Genomic DNA, 21,177 nt, shown 5'->3' with positions numbered 1-21,177 from the left:
AGAATATGCCACCCCTCAAAGGGGCAATGATTAATAACAACAGAATCAGGAGAGTACAGCCAATATGGTCTTATATTTTATTTAAATATATTATATCATAAAAGGCAGGGTAAAGAGCCAAAATAAAGAGTTGGGCACTCCACATATCCCTAAATAAATGAATTGATGAATAGTAGGGAGCAATAAATAGACAACAGCATACATATAGTCAAAATACATAAATAATCCGACAACAGCTTATATACATATAGTCCATAGCATAGATAATCAGTGGGGAGTATAAGTATGACTGGCAAGCAACGGGATGGTACAGACAGCGGATCAATTAAGATGGACACCAGGGTGGACACTGACTACAATCACGGGATCCATTAGAGGCACCAAGCCTAAAAAATACATACACCATCTCCGTAGGCTAAAGGCGAGGCGAGGAATCAAAGGCAAAGGCGAGGAATCACAGGGAGGGGCGTGTCTGGTGGAGAAACTCCCTATACTAGCAGTCTTCCTTTGGTGAGTGTGGGGGCGGGCCCTCAGCATTTGTTAAACCAAGGTAGTAGTTGAAAACACTGTGTGCGCTTTCAGTTATGAGCTTTAGGGCATGATGATGTTGGTCACACAGCCGATACAAAAATAGCAGAATGAAATATTCAGACGTTTAGTAGATGTTGTTTACAGTGTTGGTGTTGCTACACAGCTCGCCACTGTTTGTTATCACATTTAGTCACTTCTAATAGAAGGGCCGAATAATGAATCAGTTCGAGAAAGTTACAATTATACCTTGCCATAAGAACAACAATTAGATATTAACTGTTTGGGAACATACCAGCCAGAGGATTTCAACCTCATTCAGTCAGGAAAGGACAAAAAAAACCTCTTTCAACGTAGTGGATCAAGAGAAAAACATGGCAATGTGACCACTGCTGAGTCGGAGAGACACTTTTCAACACTGAATAGGAGTGAGACATTAGTAACACACAATACCACGGGGCAACAGAGGTTAAATGCACTATCAATTAAAATCTCATTCATGGATTAGTGGACTTGGATTAGTGGCTGAAAAGTTTGCCCAGATGAAATATCGCCTCATGCATCTTTCCTTTTCCTGGTCCTAGACACCACATACGTAGGCCTATTATTTGAGTATTTCACTTTATTAAAAGACTTTTAAGTATTATCCACCCAAACACCCAAATAAACTCTTTGGATAGTCTGGGGAGCTCTGTATGTCCACAAAAACCTTTAGTGTTACATCTTAATCCTGAAAAATATCAAACATTAATGACAGGTGTGCATGTGAACTGTCTGACTGCATTCCCGATCCTGTATTTCAGGGTGTCTTTAGGTTCCTTGTCGGTAAGAATCTCATCGGTATTAATACAGTTTCTCTTCCTTATACTGTGCTTAACAACATGTTTCACTTCTTCATTGCAGCACACTTGTGAGTGCCCAGCAGATGCAAGTGAAATTTACAGTTACAGGCAAGCTGTTGTAATGACACCAAAAAAATACTTTTTTTATCTATTGGCTTGCCTATCACAATACAGTAGATGGCATTTTTGAGTGTAGCAAATTTCCCATGTGTGATCAGTGGAACAATGGTTAGTGTTGTTAAAAAGCAAACAGTTGACCTGGGTTCTATTGCCAGGCAATGGAAGATGCTCTTTTGATAAAGGTGTTTGTTATAGTTGCATTTTAGAGTCACTTTGTCTCAGCCTATGCCTACGTCTCATTTCTGCTACATTAAATGACTGGACTAATTGCGGAATGATTTTAAAGATATGAATTAGTAGCACAAAACCCTTTGCCAATGATGTTGGGGTGACCCATTTAAGTCAATGGAACTTTTTGCAACTTGCTGAGGAGCTGTATACTAAAACTTGATATCAAGTGGGGGGTCGCATGAAATCGATTGGCGGTCTGTGTTAGGCCTGTGGGCCGGGAGTTTGAGACCACTGATCTAAACTATATGTATTCTAAACTATTTTTTTCTGTGTGTACATTGACACCTATTTTCCCAGAAAAAAATCATTCAACAAAGGAGAGGAAAGAACTAATACTGGCTATATTACCTGTGACATTTTGATCATACTTATACTTCGGTCCACATATAACCTGCATTTAGGGCCGTTTCTCCCCCTCTAGTTTTGATTGGGTTCCTGGTCGGAAAGGATCTCACAAGGAAACTATTCCCCTGAGGTTAATGCAGTTTATCTTCCTCAGGCTGTGCATAACAACATTTTTTCTTATAAATTAATTAACTTCTTTGTTGGAGCCCACTTGTCAATGTCAGACATTTCGTGCGAACACTCAACTATGTGGAACTGAGTTCCTTGGTGCAATGACACGTAAATCAGGTGAACATTAACTCTTTAACATCAGGAAGAGTGCATTGGACATTCTTTTCGGCAGTTCCTCCATCAATCCATCAATTACTAGATCAAATACTGAGTTCATGAGAACAGAAATCAGTATTCTTTTGAGTCCACCAAACCATTCCCAATACTGTTTTTGTGAAGGACGTTTAAATTGACTCCAACGACCACATATAGAACATAATTAAGAATAGAGCTTAGAACAAAACCCTCCCGTTGAATGACATCCCTATTGATGACTTTGAGGAAGGTAAGTGTTCTGTAAATCCCAATGATGAAAATAAAAGATGACAGACGGGGTCAAAGATTGATAGTGGAGAATCTGGTCCTAATGACATCACATATTATTCCGAGTATTTCACTTAATTTAAAGATTGTTTTAGTATTCTCCACCTAAACACCCAACTAAACTCTTTGGATAGTATGGGGAGCGCTCTATGTCCATAAATACATTTAGTGTTCTATGCAAACTGTATATGGGACCTGCATTCCTGCTCTTGTATTTCAGGATGTGGGGGATTTCCTGATCGAAAGGAATCTCACACGGAAACAATTTAACTGGGGTACATGCAGTTTCTCTCCCGCAGGCTGTGCTTATCTTTGCTGGAATCGAGCATCACAGTGCAGGTACGTGCAGTGAAAAAAAATGTCAAAGGACAAATGCATTTGTCAGATGGCTCTTTGACATTGGAGAAAAAACAGAGGTAACAGGGAAACTGTAAATAAGAGTCAAAGCTCCTCAAGTTTGAGATTTGTTGAGCGCGGAGTGCGTAGCGAGGACGCGTTGGTATGGCAATGACACAACCCACCGAGACACGATGAATAAGAGGTGGAACATGACTAATATAAGTCAAAGCATTTTGTTTAACACCTTTATAGTCAAATCATATTATACAAAAGGATTGTACAGGCAGCCGTGTTGCATGTCGGATTTTCCAGGTGGAGCGTTACGCATTTCTTCTGTTTTATGAGAGTGCGAGAGTGGTGGCAAGACAGTGCAACATCAATGACAGTCTGCCCAGTGACCAGAGATGGAAGTCTGTCAGTTAAATAAACCCTCTGGGGTCCTAGGTCTGTCAAGGCACTTTTGAGCGGTTCTGTATTGCTATGGCATTTTTATATTGTCCCACCTATTTTATCCAAAATATTACATTACTGACGTGTGAGAATTACTAAAATAAAAAAGAGCGACACACATACACACGCACGCACGTTCTCTTTCTCTCTCTCTCTCTCTCTCTCTCTGACTGTCTGTGTGTATGTGTGTGTGAGTGTGTGTGTGTGTGTGTGTGTGTGTGTGTGTGTGTGTGTGTGTGTGTGTGTGTGTGTGTGTGCGTGTGTGTGTGCGTGTGTGTGTGTGTGTGTGCGTGTGCGTGTGCGTGTGTGTGTGTGTGTGTTTGGGTGAGAGAGAAAGAGAGAGAGAGCATTGAACTCCTCCTGCCTCACACATTAATTTGCGTTGTTGCGATCATGTGGCCAAACCCCTTCAGCATGCGCGACATAATATCCAGCTGGACCCTATATAAACCAGCCTCACCGATCTATTTACGGAGACTGTCAGTGCGTTCTCAAGGCTGAAGCAATTCAGGAGATAACAGCTTAAAACACTCACTTTCGATTGGTAACAATGCCTGGCGAATGGGGATACGGTAAGACGCGGTTTGGCTACACTGGCACTTAAGGTTATCTTTATCTCAGAGAGTAGCCTACAGCTTATGTTATGAATGGGAAAACTATGGTCACAACTGAATAAATCAATCTGGTATGGTTTTCCAGTTGTCTGCAGTCCTACGTGTTATTTTGACATCGTAAGAGTACCTGTGACATTGTATCGCCATATTCTATTAACAATGTCCTCTATTTAGTATATACATCTTTTTAAATAGTAAGCTACAATCAATTGGCAACACATGATAGATGTCACTGTCTCTTGCTCCAATTAATCCCTTTTACTATTGTAGGACCCGACACATGCACGGACACAAGTGGAAAACGTCAGTCTCCCATTTATATTGTACCTGGGGAGACAGCGTTCGACGCAGCACTGAAGGCGCTCACACTGAATTACGATCCCTACCCAGCTGACTTCATCAACGATGGCCATTCTGTTCAAGTCACCTTCGACGACCAAAGCAATAGCTCAAGTTTGTGATGCATCTTTTATTTCCTTCCTTTCACCCCCGTAATGAACCATGGCAACAGTTGTCCACAGATATGCAAAGTTGTTCAAAAAGTCAGTAGAATTGTAGGCCTTTTCAAATCAATTTTTCAATTCATTTGACATACGATGTTACCCCAAAAGCGACTAACAAGCAGGTGAAGCTGGGGCACACTCGCTCACCATGATAATAAAATATTATAGAGCATGTGAGAGAAGTTCGGTGTGTTTAATTGTGAAACTGTGACGTCAGAACATGCTCCAGTGTCCCTATGCATGTTTGTGGGAATCTGCGTGAGTGTGTGTTTGTGTGTGTAGGTGTGTGTATGTGTTTCTGTGTATGCATGCATGTGTATGTGTGTGATTTTTGAGAACTGGAACAAAATGCCAGAGGGGATCTGGGCGGCATCATTGATGTGCCCTCTGCTGTTTTCTCTCTTCCTCGCTGCATGGACAGCTCTGACCGGGGGCCCGATCTCTGGCACCTACAGGCTGAAGCAGTTCCACTTCCACTGGGGGGCCAGCGACGACAAGGGCTCCGAGCACACTGTGGCTGGAACCAAGTACCCAGCTGAGGTACGGGCGGCACAGATACTTCTGAAATCTCGAATACTCTCATCTCTGAATTAGCATGGTCTTCCCCTTAACACATTTCTAAGCGTTATTATAATTCCACTTTCAGACTTGTAAAAGTTACAGTTGTCTTTACTCACTGTTTGAAAGAAATACAAATATTCATCTTTGCTATGCCTGTTGTGTGCTGTATAGTGGTGTATCCCCACACACTGTGTCTAGTTGAATTTTTTGTGGTTGTTAAATCTGGCTATTGGCAAATATGTATTCAAAGACGTGAGAGGTGCATGAACTTGTTGCCCTCTGCTCTGGCCTCAGCTGCATCTGGTGCACTGGAACACCAAATATGTCAAAGAAGACGCTGTCAATCATGATGACGGGCTTGCTGTAGTTGGAGTTTTCTTGGAGGTTGGTACCACTGAAACCTTCCCCATCAATGCCACGTTTGCACTGCAGCACCACTAGCCCATTGTGTTCTGTGTTCTGTCAGTTAAACGTTTGAATGCTTTTTTGTTCAGATTGGGGCAGACAATCCTGAGCTCCAGAAGCTTCTTGATGCTTTTGATGCCATCAAAGCCAAGGTAAGACTGAGTATGGGGGCCATAAGCTGAGACTCACGCTCATGGGGGTGGGGGTTGGGGTGGCACCCATTTCATGATGCAGAGAAGTCCCAAATGGTCGACTCTACATCAGCATGGGCTTTGCAAGGTTCAGGATGATTTTAAACTGAAGATTAGTTTGTGAGCCATTTTCAACACATAAAATGCAAATTTCTTATACAAATTGTCTATATGTGTCAATAATACCACCAGCATTAATGTGTTTCATCTGTACAGTACGGTCATGTAATTTACGTAGTTTACAGCTCAAATAAACCCTTTTAGGTCTGCTGTACCTCTTTAAGTTACTGTTTAAGCATTCAAGTACAGCCCGCTGTTTGTTCAAACTTAATGATGGCAGTAGAATAAAGTTATTATTACCGCCACGCGACAGCGTTTAGTCAGTTTTTTTTTTTTTTTTTCTCTCCGTTTGCCGATTTTCTGTCAACGATTTCCGGGACACTGAAACACCGGGGTGCACGAAATTTGGTGGGCATGTAGCCTTACTAGATTAGCGTGGTACCACTGATTTTCGTTTTGATCCGTTGCACCCCCGTCGGACTGGACCCCTTTTAAAGAGGGTGGGGCGATTCAGTTTTCTGTGAATAAGTCGAAAACCGTAGGGCTTAGGAGGACCACATTTTTTTTGTATGTTGGTCTTAAGAGGCCACGTCAACCATTCCACTACCACTTATTTCATGTATAGTGCCACCTAGTTACCAATGAAAAAGCAAAAATGGAGTGTTGTAAAACATTTGAATTGTAAGTTGACAAGGTCAGAACTGCACGAAATCGGAGGTGTGGGATCATTATGACACCTTCTGACTGCACGTTAAGTTTCGTGGAATTCCGTTCACAGGGGGGCCTGCAATACATTGATTTATATGATTATACACCAACTGGCCTGTAGGTGGCGCGACACAGTTTTCTTCGAATATCCCGAGAACCGTAGGGCCTTGGAGGGCAAAATTGTTCTTGTATGTTTGTGTCAAGGGGCCATGTCAACCCATACCATAACCAGTCATTACATGTATAGCGCCACCTAGTTAAAAATGAAAAAGCAAAAATTTCCAAATTTGCCAGGGACATCAAGCCTGTAACCGTCTATCTTCGGTAGAGTTTTTGTCCATGAATGGAGCAAAATGGCTCTGTAGCGCCCCCTAGAACATTGCAAAAAAAACCTGCGCATTGGGGTTATTTTGGCGAATCTTGACGGAATTCGGTACACGTCTTCATGGACGCACCAAAAAGTCTCTTGACGCCATGGTGGCAGGTCCACAGGAAGTGGGCCATTTTGAGTGGAAGATGCGTTTTGACGGCGTTTGCACACCTCGCATCTGATCGAACTCCTCTGACAGATTTAATGGTAACGCCTTGAAATGTGGTCCGGCTACTCTTCAGCCATGGGCGACTAAAAGTTATATAAGATTTTCTCATTAGTCAGAAGGTGTGGGCGTGGCAGACCCTCAAACTTTGCCAACTTGCCAGTGCTTGCCACAAAACACAAAGTCTCTTATAACTCTTGCGTACATTGTTTGATCCAGAGAAAATGTCTTAGGTTGGAGACTGGATCCAGCCCGAACGCGTACATATGCCTGACCGATATCACCTATAGCGCCACCTGTTGGTGGTTGGAAACTCCACACCTCTTTTTTTTTACCTGCAACTACATTGCAAAAGAAAAATATACCAAAACAATCCACAAAAAAGTAGTACACAAAACATTACATAGCCAAATCATCAAAATCTATCACAAATAATTCCTTTAATACATAAAAATGAAACACAAACCAATTTACACACACAAAACACATAAAAACACACAAACACACTGACAACCATGACTCATTCTGTGCCAAAACCTACTGAACAGTTCGGCGGGCATATTTTGTAACGCTTTGCGTTACGTCTAGTTAATGATAACATTAACCACTTTCTTGGTAGGGCCTATAATGTTGTGGTAGAGTGTATTTGGAAAACAGGGAAAGATTAAACACCAAAATAACTTAAGCCCAATTTATGGTATACATTTACAGAGCGCTCTCCGTCGCGGCAAACCCCCTCTGAGCACCTTTCCGTGGCCTGACGTGCACCTCTCAAATTTTTTAACTATCCGTCTCCGTCGTGGGTAGTAGTATTCCAACATTAGATAGCAGGCTCAGACACCTCGCAAATCCCCTCAGACGTATTTTTCAGTAACAATAACTGGGTTCTTACATAGTACAGTCTATTTCTCGGAAACGTTTAATAAATCGTTTAACAACTTTTATGTACAAATACAACCATCTACAGAGTTAGGTCCGCAATCTTTTTTTTTATTATTATTGCTTTGCAACACCCAAAACTGTCAGAGAACCATAAATTAAAACAAGTCCAATGAGGGAACTGCGTGACCCCGGAGTAATGAAGTCATACAAGTATATTTCGACCTTTTAAGGTCTATTAAAATAACTATTAACTATTAAAATAGTCGCGAAAAGCCTGATCTGTGATTTTAGCTCTTGGATGGTGGGAAATGTTGAGGACTGTTTTGGATGTCACCACCTCCCTTCCACTTTGAATAGCTTCTCGTCCTTACATCACATTTTAACTGAGTTGAGATTTCTGTGGCCTTTTTTAATGCTACAAAGGAGACATTTCAAGACTTGGTGGCCTTAAAGGGTATTGTGGTATCTAGACATACAGTTTTAGGTAGAATATGAATATGCAGATGTCTTATAGGCCCATATAGATGTGTCAATGTGATCGGGTCAATTTATCGTATCGTATTTGCGTGTAGGTGTGAAAATTTTTAAGGGAATCTGCTCTTGTCGTTACGTGTCTACATGTGTAAAATGTGATCCGGTTACCTTGCCTTGGGCATGCGCAAAGACGACGGAGATGTGCTCCCACCTGGTTTGTTTACTAACAACATCAACGTGGATCCGCATTGTGCAAAGGCAGTGTAGTGGCTAAAAGTTCCCTTCTTTCTATCAGTAAGCTATAAAGTTCTTAATATTTTCTTTGAATAACCACTCTCAGACGGAAAGAAAACGAGTCTATGCGTGGATGTGTTTCAACAACGGTAGAAAACTGTGTTTGCTCCGTCTTTTACTGAATCCATAATTGACAGTGGTATTAGTACAGTTGAGACATGGGTACAGTTGATACACCCGCTGTAACAGTGTTTACCAGTATGTGAGTAAGGTGGGTTTTATTAAAGCATAGCGTGTGTAATGTGTAGCTATTTCATTCCGTTTGTTAACCTTTCCGGCTGTCTGTATTTACTAACCAGCAGCAGACGTAAAGAAAAGGGAATTAACCCCGAAGTTAAAAACATGTAATCTATTTTGGCAGCGGAGCATTTTACTCCCCTGCCATCTCGGAATGAAATAGCTACACACTACACACGCTATGCTTAAATAAAACTCACGTTTTATGAGAAACCAACAGAGGCACAACAGACAAGACTTACCATTGAAGATCTTTTTGCACGCCGACGTTCGTTCTGAAACTACATCCAACCATCCAGGTTTATCCATGTTGTTGTGGAGAACGAGAGTTGCATCAATCATATTTCATTAAAACTTCACACTCCTTACATTGGACATATCCAACAGCCTTATTAGAATCTGCATTGTCTACTAAGCAGAAATATCTCCATACAGTAGCTTTCCCTTCGTTTAGTATAATTTTGAACTCTCCAGATGACTGTATTGCCCGCGCTCGTCAAGTGAAAATCCTCGGAAACAATGCTTCTTCTTGGGTATAGCAAGGGCTAGCAAGAGCTAGCATAACTGTCATTCACATCCAATGGTAATGCAACCTAGCTAGGTATGCTAACTGTCGGTATCCATCGTTAACTCGTTAATCGTTATTACTCATGTCACTGGCTTTAATTTGAGAATGGCATGTTAGTAGTACATTTAATATCAGTACAGTTGATTCATTACTGCTGATGTGTTACTTTTATGTTACTAATATGTTACTTATTAGCAACTACCTACCTAGCCACTATGTGTTCCAATGTGTTTTCAGTTAGTGATAGCGACAAGCTAGCTGTAATAGTTGAGTTGAGTTGAGCTCCAGTTAAGACCTACACTATTCCGTTTGACCTCACGGCATTCGTGTAGCATATAAACAACAAACCGAGTTGATTAGAGGTATAAAAAGTCATGTAGATAACCTTTATTCACATAAAATATGTTCTGCACATGAGACCATGACTCCCCTGAGATCACTCGCTGTGAGTGAGCCCTGCCTTGGCACTCCCTATAAGAGGCTGGGGTCATCTCCACGCAGGCTGTCACCGCCGTCACATCGGCCTTATTTGACACGCCATTTTCTGAGCTGAACGATCGGCGTAGACCACCTCTCTCGAAAGGCTCAGACATCGTTGGAAAAACGACCGGATCACATTTAGGCGTGTGCTACATGAGGCAATTATAAGCGCATTACGAGTTTTGATCGGATTACACGCGATCTGATCGGATCACATTGACACATGTATAAGGGGCTAGTGTAATGTTGTGTTTCTTAGAATTGTTTTATATTATGGGCACAACCCCACATTTGAATTTAATACATATGGCTATAGGTGTAATAAATGCCATTTGAAGTTACTTGCTATTTGAGTAGCCATTTATGAGACACATTTTTACTCTTACCCACGTCATTATTTTAGTACTTTTACTTGGGTACAACTTCTGCTTAATCCTCCCACCTCTGGTCTCTACAGTACATGTATCTTACCTCTGTTTCCTCTGTCTATTCCCGCAGGGCACCAAGACTTCCTTCGCGAACTTTGACCCGTCCACACTCCTTCCTAGATCTAGGGACTATTGGACATATGCTGGCTCCCTGACCACAGATCCTTATTTTGAGAGCGTCACCTGGATTGTCTGCAAGGAGTCAATCAGTGTCAGCCCTGCTCAGGTAGAATGAAATCTGTGGAGAGTTTTTCAAATTACTACACACTGCCACAATTCACGTTCTAACCTTTTTTTGTGAAAATTCTTGCATAAATTATTAGTTCAGGTTTAATTTCTGTGGTTTGTGGTTTCTGTTTGGAAGAAAAGAACCGTGAAAATAGTTTCTGTCCAGAAAAGTATTCCTAAACTTACTCCTACAAAATCCACGAGCATGAATGTGTATATGTTTGTATTGGAAAACGAGTCTGGCTGATAGTGTATTCATGTGGCTTAAAATATCCATGGGTTCTCATTTTCTGTATTTCCATAGCCAGTGAGAAGGCCTGTCTATTAAGTGCCTCTAAATGCAGTCCAGTTGAGGTTTAGGTAGGCAAAAGATTTAGGAGAGATGTAATTATGCCTGAGGGCCCTCTTTTACCTTCGGACCAGTCTGAGTTTTGTCCTTGAAGCCCGACACTACAGATACAAAACTGGGATAGCTAGGTTTTCGCTTTCTCTCTCGGTCTCTCTCTCTATCGCTCTATCCCTCTCTCCCTCCCCTCACCCCAGCTCTCTGACCCAGTGGCTATCTTGTTCCCATTTGAAAATGAACACCCCTCATGATTCCAACTCAGGGGGTAAGCCAAGAGCCGTGTGTACTCAAACTCCCTGTGGCCATTTTTAATTTCCTCTCCCACAGTGGCATGCTGCCATGCTGCAGGATGAGTGACACAGAGTCAGTCTGTCTGTTTGTCTGTCTGTCTGTCTTTTTGTCCTCCACTTTGTAGCTTTGGCCATCTGAGGTCAGCTGATGCCATATACTTAGAAACTGATTCAGCAGGCAGCCAGGCTGATGACTCTCCTGGGCGGTGTTGTACATCTTGACAGAAAGAACAAGCGAAAAAGGAATAGACAGGTGATGAACTGTTTTTCCTTCTCTGTCTTTGCCCCAATTCACTTTTTACCTCCACCTGCTCCTCCTCTTCTCTTCTTCTTTCTCTCTCTGGACAGATGGAGATATTCCGACGCTACATGAAGGGCAACCACCGCCCCCCGCAGCCACTGAATGGTCGCAAGGTCAGCGCATCCTTCAAGTCACCCCTTCAAGATGGCTGCCATCAGGGGCGGTGTCACGATCGTGGTAGCCATAGCCACGATTTGGCGGCATCTGGTGGCCAAAAGGACTTTGTGTTTTCTGTGTTAACATGTGTCTTTGTTTTCTTTGTTTGCCTCACCTGTTTCCTGTTATGTTCACTCACCTGGTTCCCATTGCTGGTTCTCACCTGTTCCTTATTTGTCCTTGTTATGCCCCGTCCCAGTACCACCACTTCACCCTAGCACTTCGCCCTTCCACTTCGTTTGCACGTTTGCGTGAAGGGGTAGGGTGTCCCAATTCTTTTGAACCGAAGGGGAAGTGTTGTTCAACCCTTCAAACGACCCCTTCAAATGGAGTGCGATCAGAACCAGACTACGGCTGAAGGGAACCAACTGACTCTAAACATTTTGAAGAAAGATGGCTGCCAGTGCAGAAAAATAAGTTTACAAAACTATGGATATCTTCGCAAATAACTATTAAAAAATGTAAAACATATCGGGATATTTAGCCGATCATTATGCATAATAATATTCCTTATAGTTGAGTAGAATATGATTGTTAGAAAAAGATCGCTATTTTCACAAATGAACATCTGTCTATGCTGCTGAGAGTAGCCGAGTAACGTTAACATTAGAATGTAAAAAACGCTATTTTATGACATGTGGGTATATCAGTATGTTTGCCAAAACCTGAAAACCTGACGTGTGTTCAAATTCGCAAACATAGGAACACTGTTTGCCTTGCGTTTTTGGTGAAACGTAGCCTACAGTGGAGCTGGATATGAGTGATCGAGTGGTGTCCCATTTCTCAGGTAAAGATTTAAATCCCTTAACACTTCTCACTCCGTTGTGAAGGGGCAATCCGCAGTGAAGGCCACTTCGATGAAGTGGTAGGGTGAAGGGAAGATGAATGGGACGGGGCCTTAATGTAGCCACTTGATGTCTGTCTGCTGGGTATATGTAGCCTACTGGGGTTTTTGCACTTGTTCTTTGCTGTAGTGTTAGATGTCTCCACGAAGTCAAGTGAGTTTGCTCTCGTGTATTTCTATTTGTTTTGGTGTTGCGGTTCTCTGCCGCATTTCGAAGAGGGTAAGAAGTCTTCCCTGTGTTTGCCCTTTTTCCATTATCTTTATTTTCGCTGTTTGGAGTATCCTTTGTGTTTTTTGAGCCTTTTTGAATGCTGTCAAGATCTTTGTTAAGAATAAAGAAAGCAAATTGACAGTAATCCGCAATTGGGTCCTCATTTACACATTTGGCTGAATCACTGGATCCCAAATCCAGCAACTCAGGTCCCATCCCTGAGCAGCCCTGACAGGCGGCTTGTCCATAAGGGTGATTTGGGCAGCGAACTGCCTACGGGGAAAAAAAAAGAAAGAAAACCAAAAAAACACAACTGCACCTGATGTATAATTGCAGTTTCCTTGTAAGTCGCCTTGGATAAAAGCGTCTGCTAAATGACTAAATGTAAATGTTATAGTTTTTTTCTGTCGGATTCTACCACTAGACCGTCTGATCGGCCTTTTGAATATCATTGTCCAATTAAGTAACAGTCAGGCAGTCAGGCAAAAGTCGTATTTCAAATGGCCCCGCCCCCCTGGGTGATTTGGGGTGAAATGGCAATTGACTCCTAGCCTGGCCATTACCAGCCTGTGACTCCATTTCATTCCGTCAGTCAGTCTGGCCTAACCCCGTGCATTTTCGTTTCCGAGATGGGCGGGTGCTTAGCTTGAGGTTTAAAATCATTGGAGTTCCCTTAACCAATCAGCAACGTTTGGTAAGCATTCGGTAGATTAAACTCTTCCCAAAGCAAGTTGGGAGAAGAGCTACGACGTCCTTTCCAATCATAAAACTTACATGACAATACTCTTGTTCTCTTTTTAATTTTCTGATGTTCTCGAGAGTTGAGACAACTTTCCCGATAGCTTTTCGTGTCTCTTCCTCTAAGGCGAGTTTTGCGTCACAGCTCTGAACTGTTCGCTGATTGGTGCGGTTGGATTTTGAGGCCGGGAAACGATTGTCAACGGGGTTGGGCCAGACTGAGTATGAGCTTGAAATCAATTCAGGCGGAAATACGTAGGCTGGTGTCACCAGGCCAATTGACTCCCGGTGTACCAATGAAGATAAATTGACATCAAAACAATTAGGACTTCCTAGACCAAATTTATCCATTCAACAGGTTTCTACAAAGGGAGGGAAATCCTACATCCAAGAATTGGAACGAAAGAAAGTGGCTAACGCAGTCGGTCTTTCTATATACCACTGTCACTTTTCATAGGTTTCACAGTGTGATTGTTCGCTTCTTGCACTTAAACTGAATTATTTTCTATGTGATGACTTATTTTGCTTTTGTAAGTCAACAATCAGTCAAGATCAGTAAATAAATATTGTTGGTTTTGACTTATATGTTGCCCCATTCTTTATTATCATGTGTCCTGTAAAGCTGTGTTATATCATACAACATTTGAGACATGCGGATAATGAAAAAGTGGGATCATTTAATGTGGAGCCACATCATGTTTGCCTATTAATGTTCCTGGATGCAACTTTCTTCCATAGCTTTCCACCTGTAACTTTCTACTCTAGCTATGTCGCAAGAGGGGAAACTGTATTACTATTGTGTGCTGCCATCTAGTGTACAAAAAGGTATTGCTCTATGAGTTAATCAGCTAACTTGATGTACCCACTGAATTGGTCGCCTTAATCATTATCAAAATAATTGCCCCCCCCCCGGCTTTCATTGCCTCACCTGTTGAATTTTGACGATTTTCTGGCCAAAGGTGCCCTCACCTTTGTACATACAATGAAACGCCTGAGGGACGGGAAACATGCCGGTAAGCTTGTGCATCTCCCTCGGCGCCGATAAGGCACGCCGTTACCAGGTACAGTGCCCTCCAGAATAATTGGCACCCCTAGTGAATATGAGCAAAACAGGCTATGAAAAAATGTCTTTGCTGCTTATCCTCTTGGTCTTCAACTCAAAAATATTCACAGAAATCTTACCCTTTCATTGAAGTAAAACTATTGAAAGAAAAAAAATATGTTGACATTAAATAAATATTTTTCTCCAAAATATGTGTGCCACAATTATTGGCACTCGTAGAAAATCTTATAATTCAAATCTTCTGAAGTATATTTCCAGTCATGTTTTACATTTTTAAGTTAACCTGTTTGATTAGGAACTCTTAAGTGGTCAACCATGCCTTCCTGTTTCACTGGAGTATAAATATGAGGTGACACAAGCCAAATTCCAAAGTCATTCATCACTTTGGGAAAGACCCAAGAACACAGTGAAGATGTGCGATGAAAAGTTGTTGAGCTGCACAAATCAGGAAATGGATATAAGGAGCTCTCTAAATAATTGAAAATACCTATTTCCACAATCATGGAAATAATTAAGAAGTTTAATGCGACAGGAGATGTTAAGAATCAGCCTGGAAGAGGACATGTGTGTACATTGAGGAGGAGGATGGTTCACTCCAAGGATCACAGCTGGAAAATTGCAGAGGTTAGTTGAGTCTAGTGGGGTCAGAAAGTCTCCAAAAATACCATCAGAGGCCGCCTACATTACCACGAGTTGTTTGGAAGGGATGCCAGATAAAAAGCCTCTGCTGTCAATCAACAACAAACTAAAGCGCCTATAGGTTGCCAAATGTTACTGAGACTTTCAGTGGGACCAGGTTTTATGGTCAGATGAGACCAAAATAGAGCTTTTTTGGCAACAAAGTAACATCAGAGGTGTGTTTGGCATAGACAGAAAGATAGCCATACAATGATACGAATTAAATGTATCCCAAATATTGGATACTCTTGCTGTCATCTTTTTGGAACATTACAGGCTTTAAACTGTTTGTAAAGCAAGGGGTGTCGCCCCGTAGCTCCATCTCTTAATGCTAACTATTACTTGGGAGTCGTGGAGTCTGCGGCCCATTTGCTCGCAGGGAATCAGGGGTGTCAGAACTCCAGCCATGATCAAAGAAACTCAAGATCTATGCATGAGACTGGGGAATCTAAAATACTATGCCCTGGCCGGGGAGGAAGTTTAAGAGCTATCACACATCTCATGTAGGCCAGGTCCAGAATGCACATGAGACGGTACCACTTTACAATAAGGCTCCATTATAAATGGTTTATAAATAATGTTTAAATAGGTTGTTAATTAGGTTGTAAACCCTTTGTAAGTCATTAATAAACCCTTATAAATGAGTTACAAACACAGTTTTTATACATCGATGCGGGCTCACTATTTGGGAAGATCCCCATCTTGGCAACCCACTGTCTATCCCTTAACTAGCTCTACTAGCCCAATTGCACACTCCCTACCATTCTTGTAACTGTAACTAGAGATTAAACCCCACGAGGGGGGGCCCAAACTTTACAATAAGGCTCCATTTTGCCAGTTATAAAGGTTAATAACTGATTACTGTGTGTGGAACGGACTAACCTGGACTCCTTAGTTATTGTCCTCTGCGACTCTTCCTAAAAAAATCTGCACACGTATCATACATGACATCACCCAGGATATTAATATTTGCTGGTCGCACCTGATGATCCCTGAGCCTTGCAGGTAAAAGAAAACCACCCAGTGCTCCTTTTTCTTCCCCCTCACCTGACACACGTGCTGCAACTTTTGGATAAGACAGTGGGAAAAGAAACTGTAAGAGCCAAATGCATGATTTCATCTGATATAATAATTTAGTTAAAAAGATTTAAAAAGATTACTAAAGTTAAATAATTTAATTTGGAATGTTTAGGTTTTGAATGTTCTAGCTTCCAATCAGATGACGGTACGTCAGTTAATACCTGCGTAAGGAACAGTTTATTTTAGATTTGAGCTCAGGGATGATGGAAGCGATATAGTTTTTTGACCGTGCAAACATGTATTTCTATTTTTGATCCAGTAAACATTTTTTATTGAAGTTTAACTTGTTTCACGCGTGTCAATTAATAGCTTAATAGACTTAACTCAAAATTGTGGTACAAAAGAAGGACCAGACGGAGTGCCACTACAGAAACGTTGTGCAAATTTGGGCAATTCAACATTTCCTTGATTAAAAATTAAAAGTGTCAAACCTGCTTCAAATGAATTTCAGGTCATCTATTTTGTTGTGTAGAGAGAGTGTAAGGACAGGCCAGTAGCTAAGGTGAAAGACACTGCAATACCAATAATTATTACTGTTGCTCATAAAGATGAACAAAATATCTTATGCAAATTATACTTCTGTCATCATGAAGGACAATACATGTAAAACATGTGATTGTGAGGAGGTATTTATCAACCATTTACCTGAAACTATTATAGTAGGTAATAATTTATCAATAGTTTATCAATCTTAATAATCTATTTATTCTGAGGATAGTAGGTCAGTTTTCACAATTTATAAAACACATAACTCATATTCACTGTAGTGTAATATTGTGTCAAGGCAAGATGCCATATCTGATGTTAGTCAGATTGGATAGGTAGACTGGAAGGTCGTATATCAGAGTTGAGTTGTCATAGTATTTCATGGTAACAACTTATTGAATTGGTAGTAGCTCTGTTATTACACTTTTTGAGAGAAATTCGGAGGAATGTGTGTTAGATTTAAATGTTTTTGAGGAACAACATGTTTGTACACAGACACAAACATGTTTGCCACAAAAATGTCAGGTCATCAGTAATAGATAGGAAAATGCATAGGCCAGAGACGTTTTTGTAGTTTAAGTAAGGAGGACATGAGGTGCTTAACTGATGGTTATTTTTCTGTTATGGTTCTTGAGTTACCAGCAAAATGTGTAAGTCAAACTCTTGGTAGTTTATAACAATCATGATGTAATGTGAACTAGTTCAGGAAAATGGGCATGAGGGCCGTGTGGTTGTGGTTTGATGTGTGCAAGATTGATGACCCTTCGACTTCAACATGCGCACCTCCGTCTCATTCACAATCACCGGAGTACTAATTACACACAGCTGTCACCTCTCTACTTAAACCCTCAGTGTCTGACCTCACATGATCATAAGATGGCTTTTACTTAAGCGTATTCTGTAAGTCAACAGCACAATGAAGATTTAGAAAATAAAATGAGGAAATCAAGTTTTAAGAATTAAACCTTTTTTTACGACAAATCTTCTTGTCATTATGCAAATTCAGCCTACAGACCTACATTGAAGGTGCACAACACCAAAGTTTACAAAGCATTGGCTAAAAAAAAACATGAAATCAGCACAAATTTAAAACATCCACAGTATTTTGAATTGATCAAGTGTCCACTTTCTGAACTGTCAAAGATCACGCTGAAACTTCAATTAAACTGCCACGAACATATTTGGGTCAGGGGTTTGTGTTTTACTTAATGCAGACTTGTAATGTCAGGGGGCATCCCCACCACGACCCCTTTCATTACCCTAACCTGGGTTCCATACTCCCAAGGACGTTACCTCCCCAACCCTTACAGCCCTTACCCTGGATAGCCTGTGGCATGCCCTAGTAGGATGAGATTGATGTTTAGATAAAGACAGTGCATCGTTCAGACGCTGATACATGCATGTGGTATCTTGAGGTGTATCTGTTATTGGCTGTAGTTGTGCTACCCTTTAGATAGTCATGATCAATTTCCACTGATCCTTGCACATGTAACATCAATACTTCTACAGAAAAGCAAATCGGAAAGGATGGAGAACTAGAGAGCCAGGGAGATCATGATTGGTACATGTTGTATATTAGAATGGAAGTAAGTAACACAGGGGCGTACTGGCCATCGGGAATACCAGGGACATCCCCGGTGGGCCGATGGCCCAAAACACCGGCCCAATATCATCATCAACCGGCCCATCGCCGTCCGGCTCACTCGCAGCGCATAGTACAATATATTTACAAGCTTCTGAAGACAACATTAATCTAGTTTCTCTAGGAAACACTGATGGGCGAAAGCACTGACTGAATTCTATACTCCTACTTGCAATCTGTCTTCACACCTATGGTGACTATTTTTCGATTTTTTTTTTTTTTTTTTTACGTTACTTCTTAAATGTGTTTTACGGACTTCGGAAGTTCAACGTAAGCACATATCTCTACGTTATTAATGAACACCTGAAAATTGGTACTTACACAGCCGAAGTGATCTCAGCTGTGCTGATTGAGGTAGAGGATTCTGGGATTCTTACATTTGGATTTGCATACATACACGCAACACTCCCAGACAGGGCACACAACCGTATTGGCGTGTGCAGTCAGCCCTAGCCCTTAACACGGATGAGGCACAGCTTGCTGCTGCCTCTGTCAATCTCTTCCGTCAGTCTGATTTAGTTTGAGATGTTATTAAATGTCAATTACTCTAGCCTACATTTTATTTGGAAAACCACTGACTGGTGACATTGTGATAAGGTAAGATGTGGCGTTGACCTTGCCAAATGTTAGCTTGCTATTCACAGATGAGGTAACGTTCCCTACAGCAAGCCTAGCTAACGGACTGGGGGGAAAAAGTGGCCCGGGAGTTACTGTCAGACCGGCCCACTCAATACACGGCGCGCGGCCCACTAAGTACACAGCGCGCTGCCCACTCAGTACACACCGCATTGCCCACTCAATGGATCGCACGTATCGGTCTGACAAGCAAATTTGGCTGCCAGTGCGTTAAGCAAATTTGGCTTGTTAAGATTTCTTAAAATAAGTAATATTTGCTTGAAATAGGCAAAAATAACCTTACCAAGCACTAGGTAAGTACAATTTAGCTAGAAACAAGACCAACTAGATTTTTTCATCTCAATATAAGAGTAATAACACTAGGTTAGAAAAGCATTTTTGCAGTGTACTGATATGCGCTGAGAGTGGGCCTGATGGCGGTGGGCCGGTTGATGATGATAACGGGCCGGTGTTTTGGGCCATCGGCCCACCGGGGATGTCCCCGGTATTCCCGATGGCCAGTACGCCCCTGATTATAAGCAATGCTAATATGTTATCTAGATAGATGATTCTGGAATAAAACATGGATAAATGGATACAAAATAAATGAAGGGACATTTATAATAGACAAAAAATTGAGATTAAATATTGTAATAGTTTGACAGCACTAATTTCAAGTATATTTATCTAATACGCTTTGAGTGTACTAACCAATAGGCTTTGTAGTTATACGTATAACCATCTGATCTGATAACCATCTGATCTGATCTGATACTATTCATCTTGCAAACTATACCTTGGAGTTCATTTTTCATTTTATTCCATGTGTCCATCCAGGCAAATTGGTGGATCCGAATGTTATTAAAAAACAAGCATATATGATGTAATTTCTTTGTAATTAACCAAAATAATGTTAAGTGTATGGGTATTTTTCCCAGTAGGCCACTGACCGATACGTGCGATCCATTGAGTGAGCAATGCGGTGTGTACTGAGTGGGCAGTGCGCTGTGTACTTAGTGGGCCGCGCGCTGTGTATTGAGTGGGCCGGTCTGACAGTAACTCCCGGGCCACTTTTTCCCCCCAGTCCGCCCCTGCACAGAGTACTTTGGGACGTGAATTAACCTGTATTACCTGAGGAAGCCTGTTGTAGCAAAATGATTGGGTGCCTAAGGAGACCTGGGTTGGTTTCCAGTGTCTTCACTGACCTAAATGCGGATTTGTACGCTGATGACGATGTTTAGATAATTAGACAGTGCAAGTATGGTATCCTGAGGTGTATCTGTTGTTGACTGTTGTTGTGCTACCCTGTAGATTCACTGATAGGAATGATCAATATCCAGTGATCCTTGCACATGTCACATCAATACTTGTACAGAAAAGCAAATCGGAGAGGAGGGAGAACTAGAGAGCTCGAAAGATCATGATTGGTACAGTAACTTACCCCCCCAAAAAAAACTTGATAACCCGCTGAACTTCACTGACATTTTGACCCTACATGTGGGTACAGGGGCGGTGTTGTGCAATTGCCATCCTTACATCATAGAGAGAGGATCATTTTAAACAGTCCCTCCCAGTTACCGAGTGATTTCAAAACTGCGCGTTTGGGGGAACAACACCCCAGTCGAAAGCAGCATATGGCCTGTATCAACACACTCACATACACCAACAGATAGTCAGCAGACCAGTGACATAATATGTTCATTATGTTAATAAAGTGTCAAATGTATGTGAAATACTGTAGGTTGAGTGTACAGAGGCTTTTTGCATGAATCTTTTTGCATAGAAATCTACTATAGAGTGACACATGATATTGACATAATGACTTACCGGAAAGGAGAAGCAAATAGTCTAGTGGCAGGTTAATCATTTAACATAAGAAGAGGTCATCAGCCTGTTGGAATAAAAGTGTGTTCAGTGCCGTGCAGCAGCACTGGTGTGTGAGCCTCTCCTCTCAGTAGAATGGCCCTCGTCAGGATCCTGATTGCTGGGGGGCTGCTGAGCTGCCTCTACTCTCTCTGCTCCTCCATAGGAACACCAGAGCCGTGAGTACAGCCTTCTTCAAAATCAGGAGAGAAGGAAACCAGGAATTCAAATTTGAGACACTGTTAA

At 41.6% G+C, this 21,177-nt stretch overlaps 2 protein-coding genes across 2 annotated transcripts in view; both read left to right on the top strand.

Annotated features, from left to right (window-relative positions):
• Positions 1–3,999: 3,999 nt before the first annotated feature.
• Positions 4,000–11,321, top strand: LOC308378247 (carbonic anhydrase 1-like; the record flags this gene model as incomplete). The annotated part of the gene is made up of 7 exons (XM_080855108.1): positions 4,000–4,021; positions 4,334–4,516; positions 4,988–5,106; positions 5,422–5,511; positions 5,622–5,684; positions 10,461–10,616; positions 11,292–11,321. 7 exons carry the CDS (start codon positions 4,000–4,002, stop codon positions 11,319–11,321), a joined length of 663 nt encoding a protein of 220 aa, XP_080711234.1.
• A 9,706-nt stretch (positions 11,322–21,027) lies between these two features.
• The window catches only part of LOC308377985 (alpha-2-macroglobulin-like), a gene marked incomplete at both ends in the record, with an annotated part of 28,277 nt that continues 28,127 nt past the window's right edge, over positions 21,028–21,177 (top strand). The window contains one exon of the mRNA XM_080854775.1: positions 21,028–21,110. Coding sequence (XP_080710901.1) covers positions 21,028–21,110 — 83 coding nt within the window. The remainder of the gene's footprint in view (positions 21,111–21,177) is intronic.

Source organism: Sprattus sprattus (genome assembly GCF_963457725.1).
Source record: "Sprattus sprattus genome assembly, chromosome: 17".
NCBI classification, from domain to species: domain Eukaryota; kingdom Metazoa; phylum Chordata; class Actinopteri; order Clupeiformes; family Clupeidae; genus Sprattus; species Sprattus sprattus.
The sequence above is the reverse complement of the archived record's forward strand: the minus strand, read 5'-3'. Positions and strand labels throughout refer to the sequence as shown.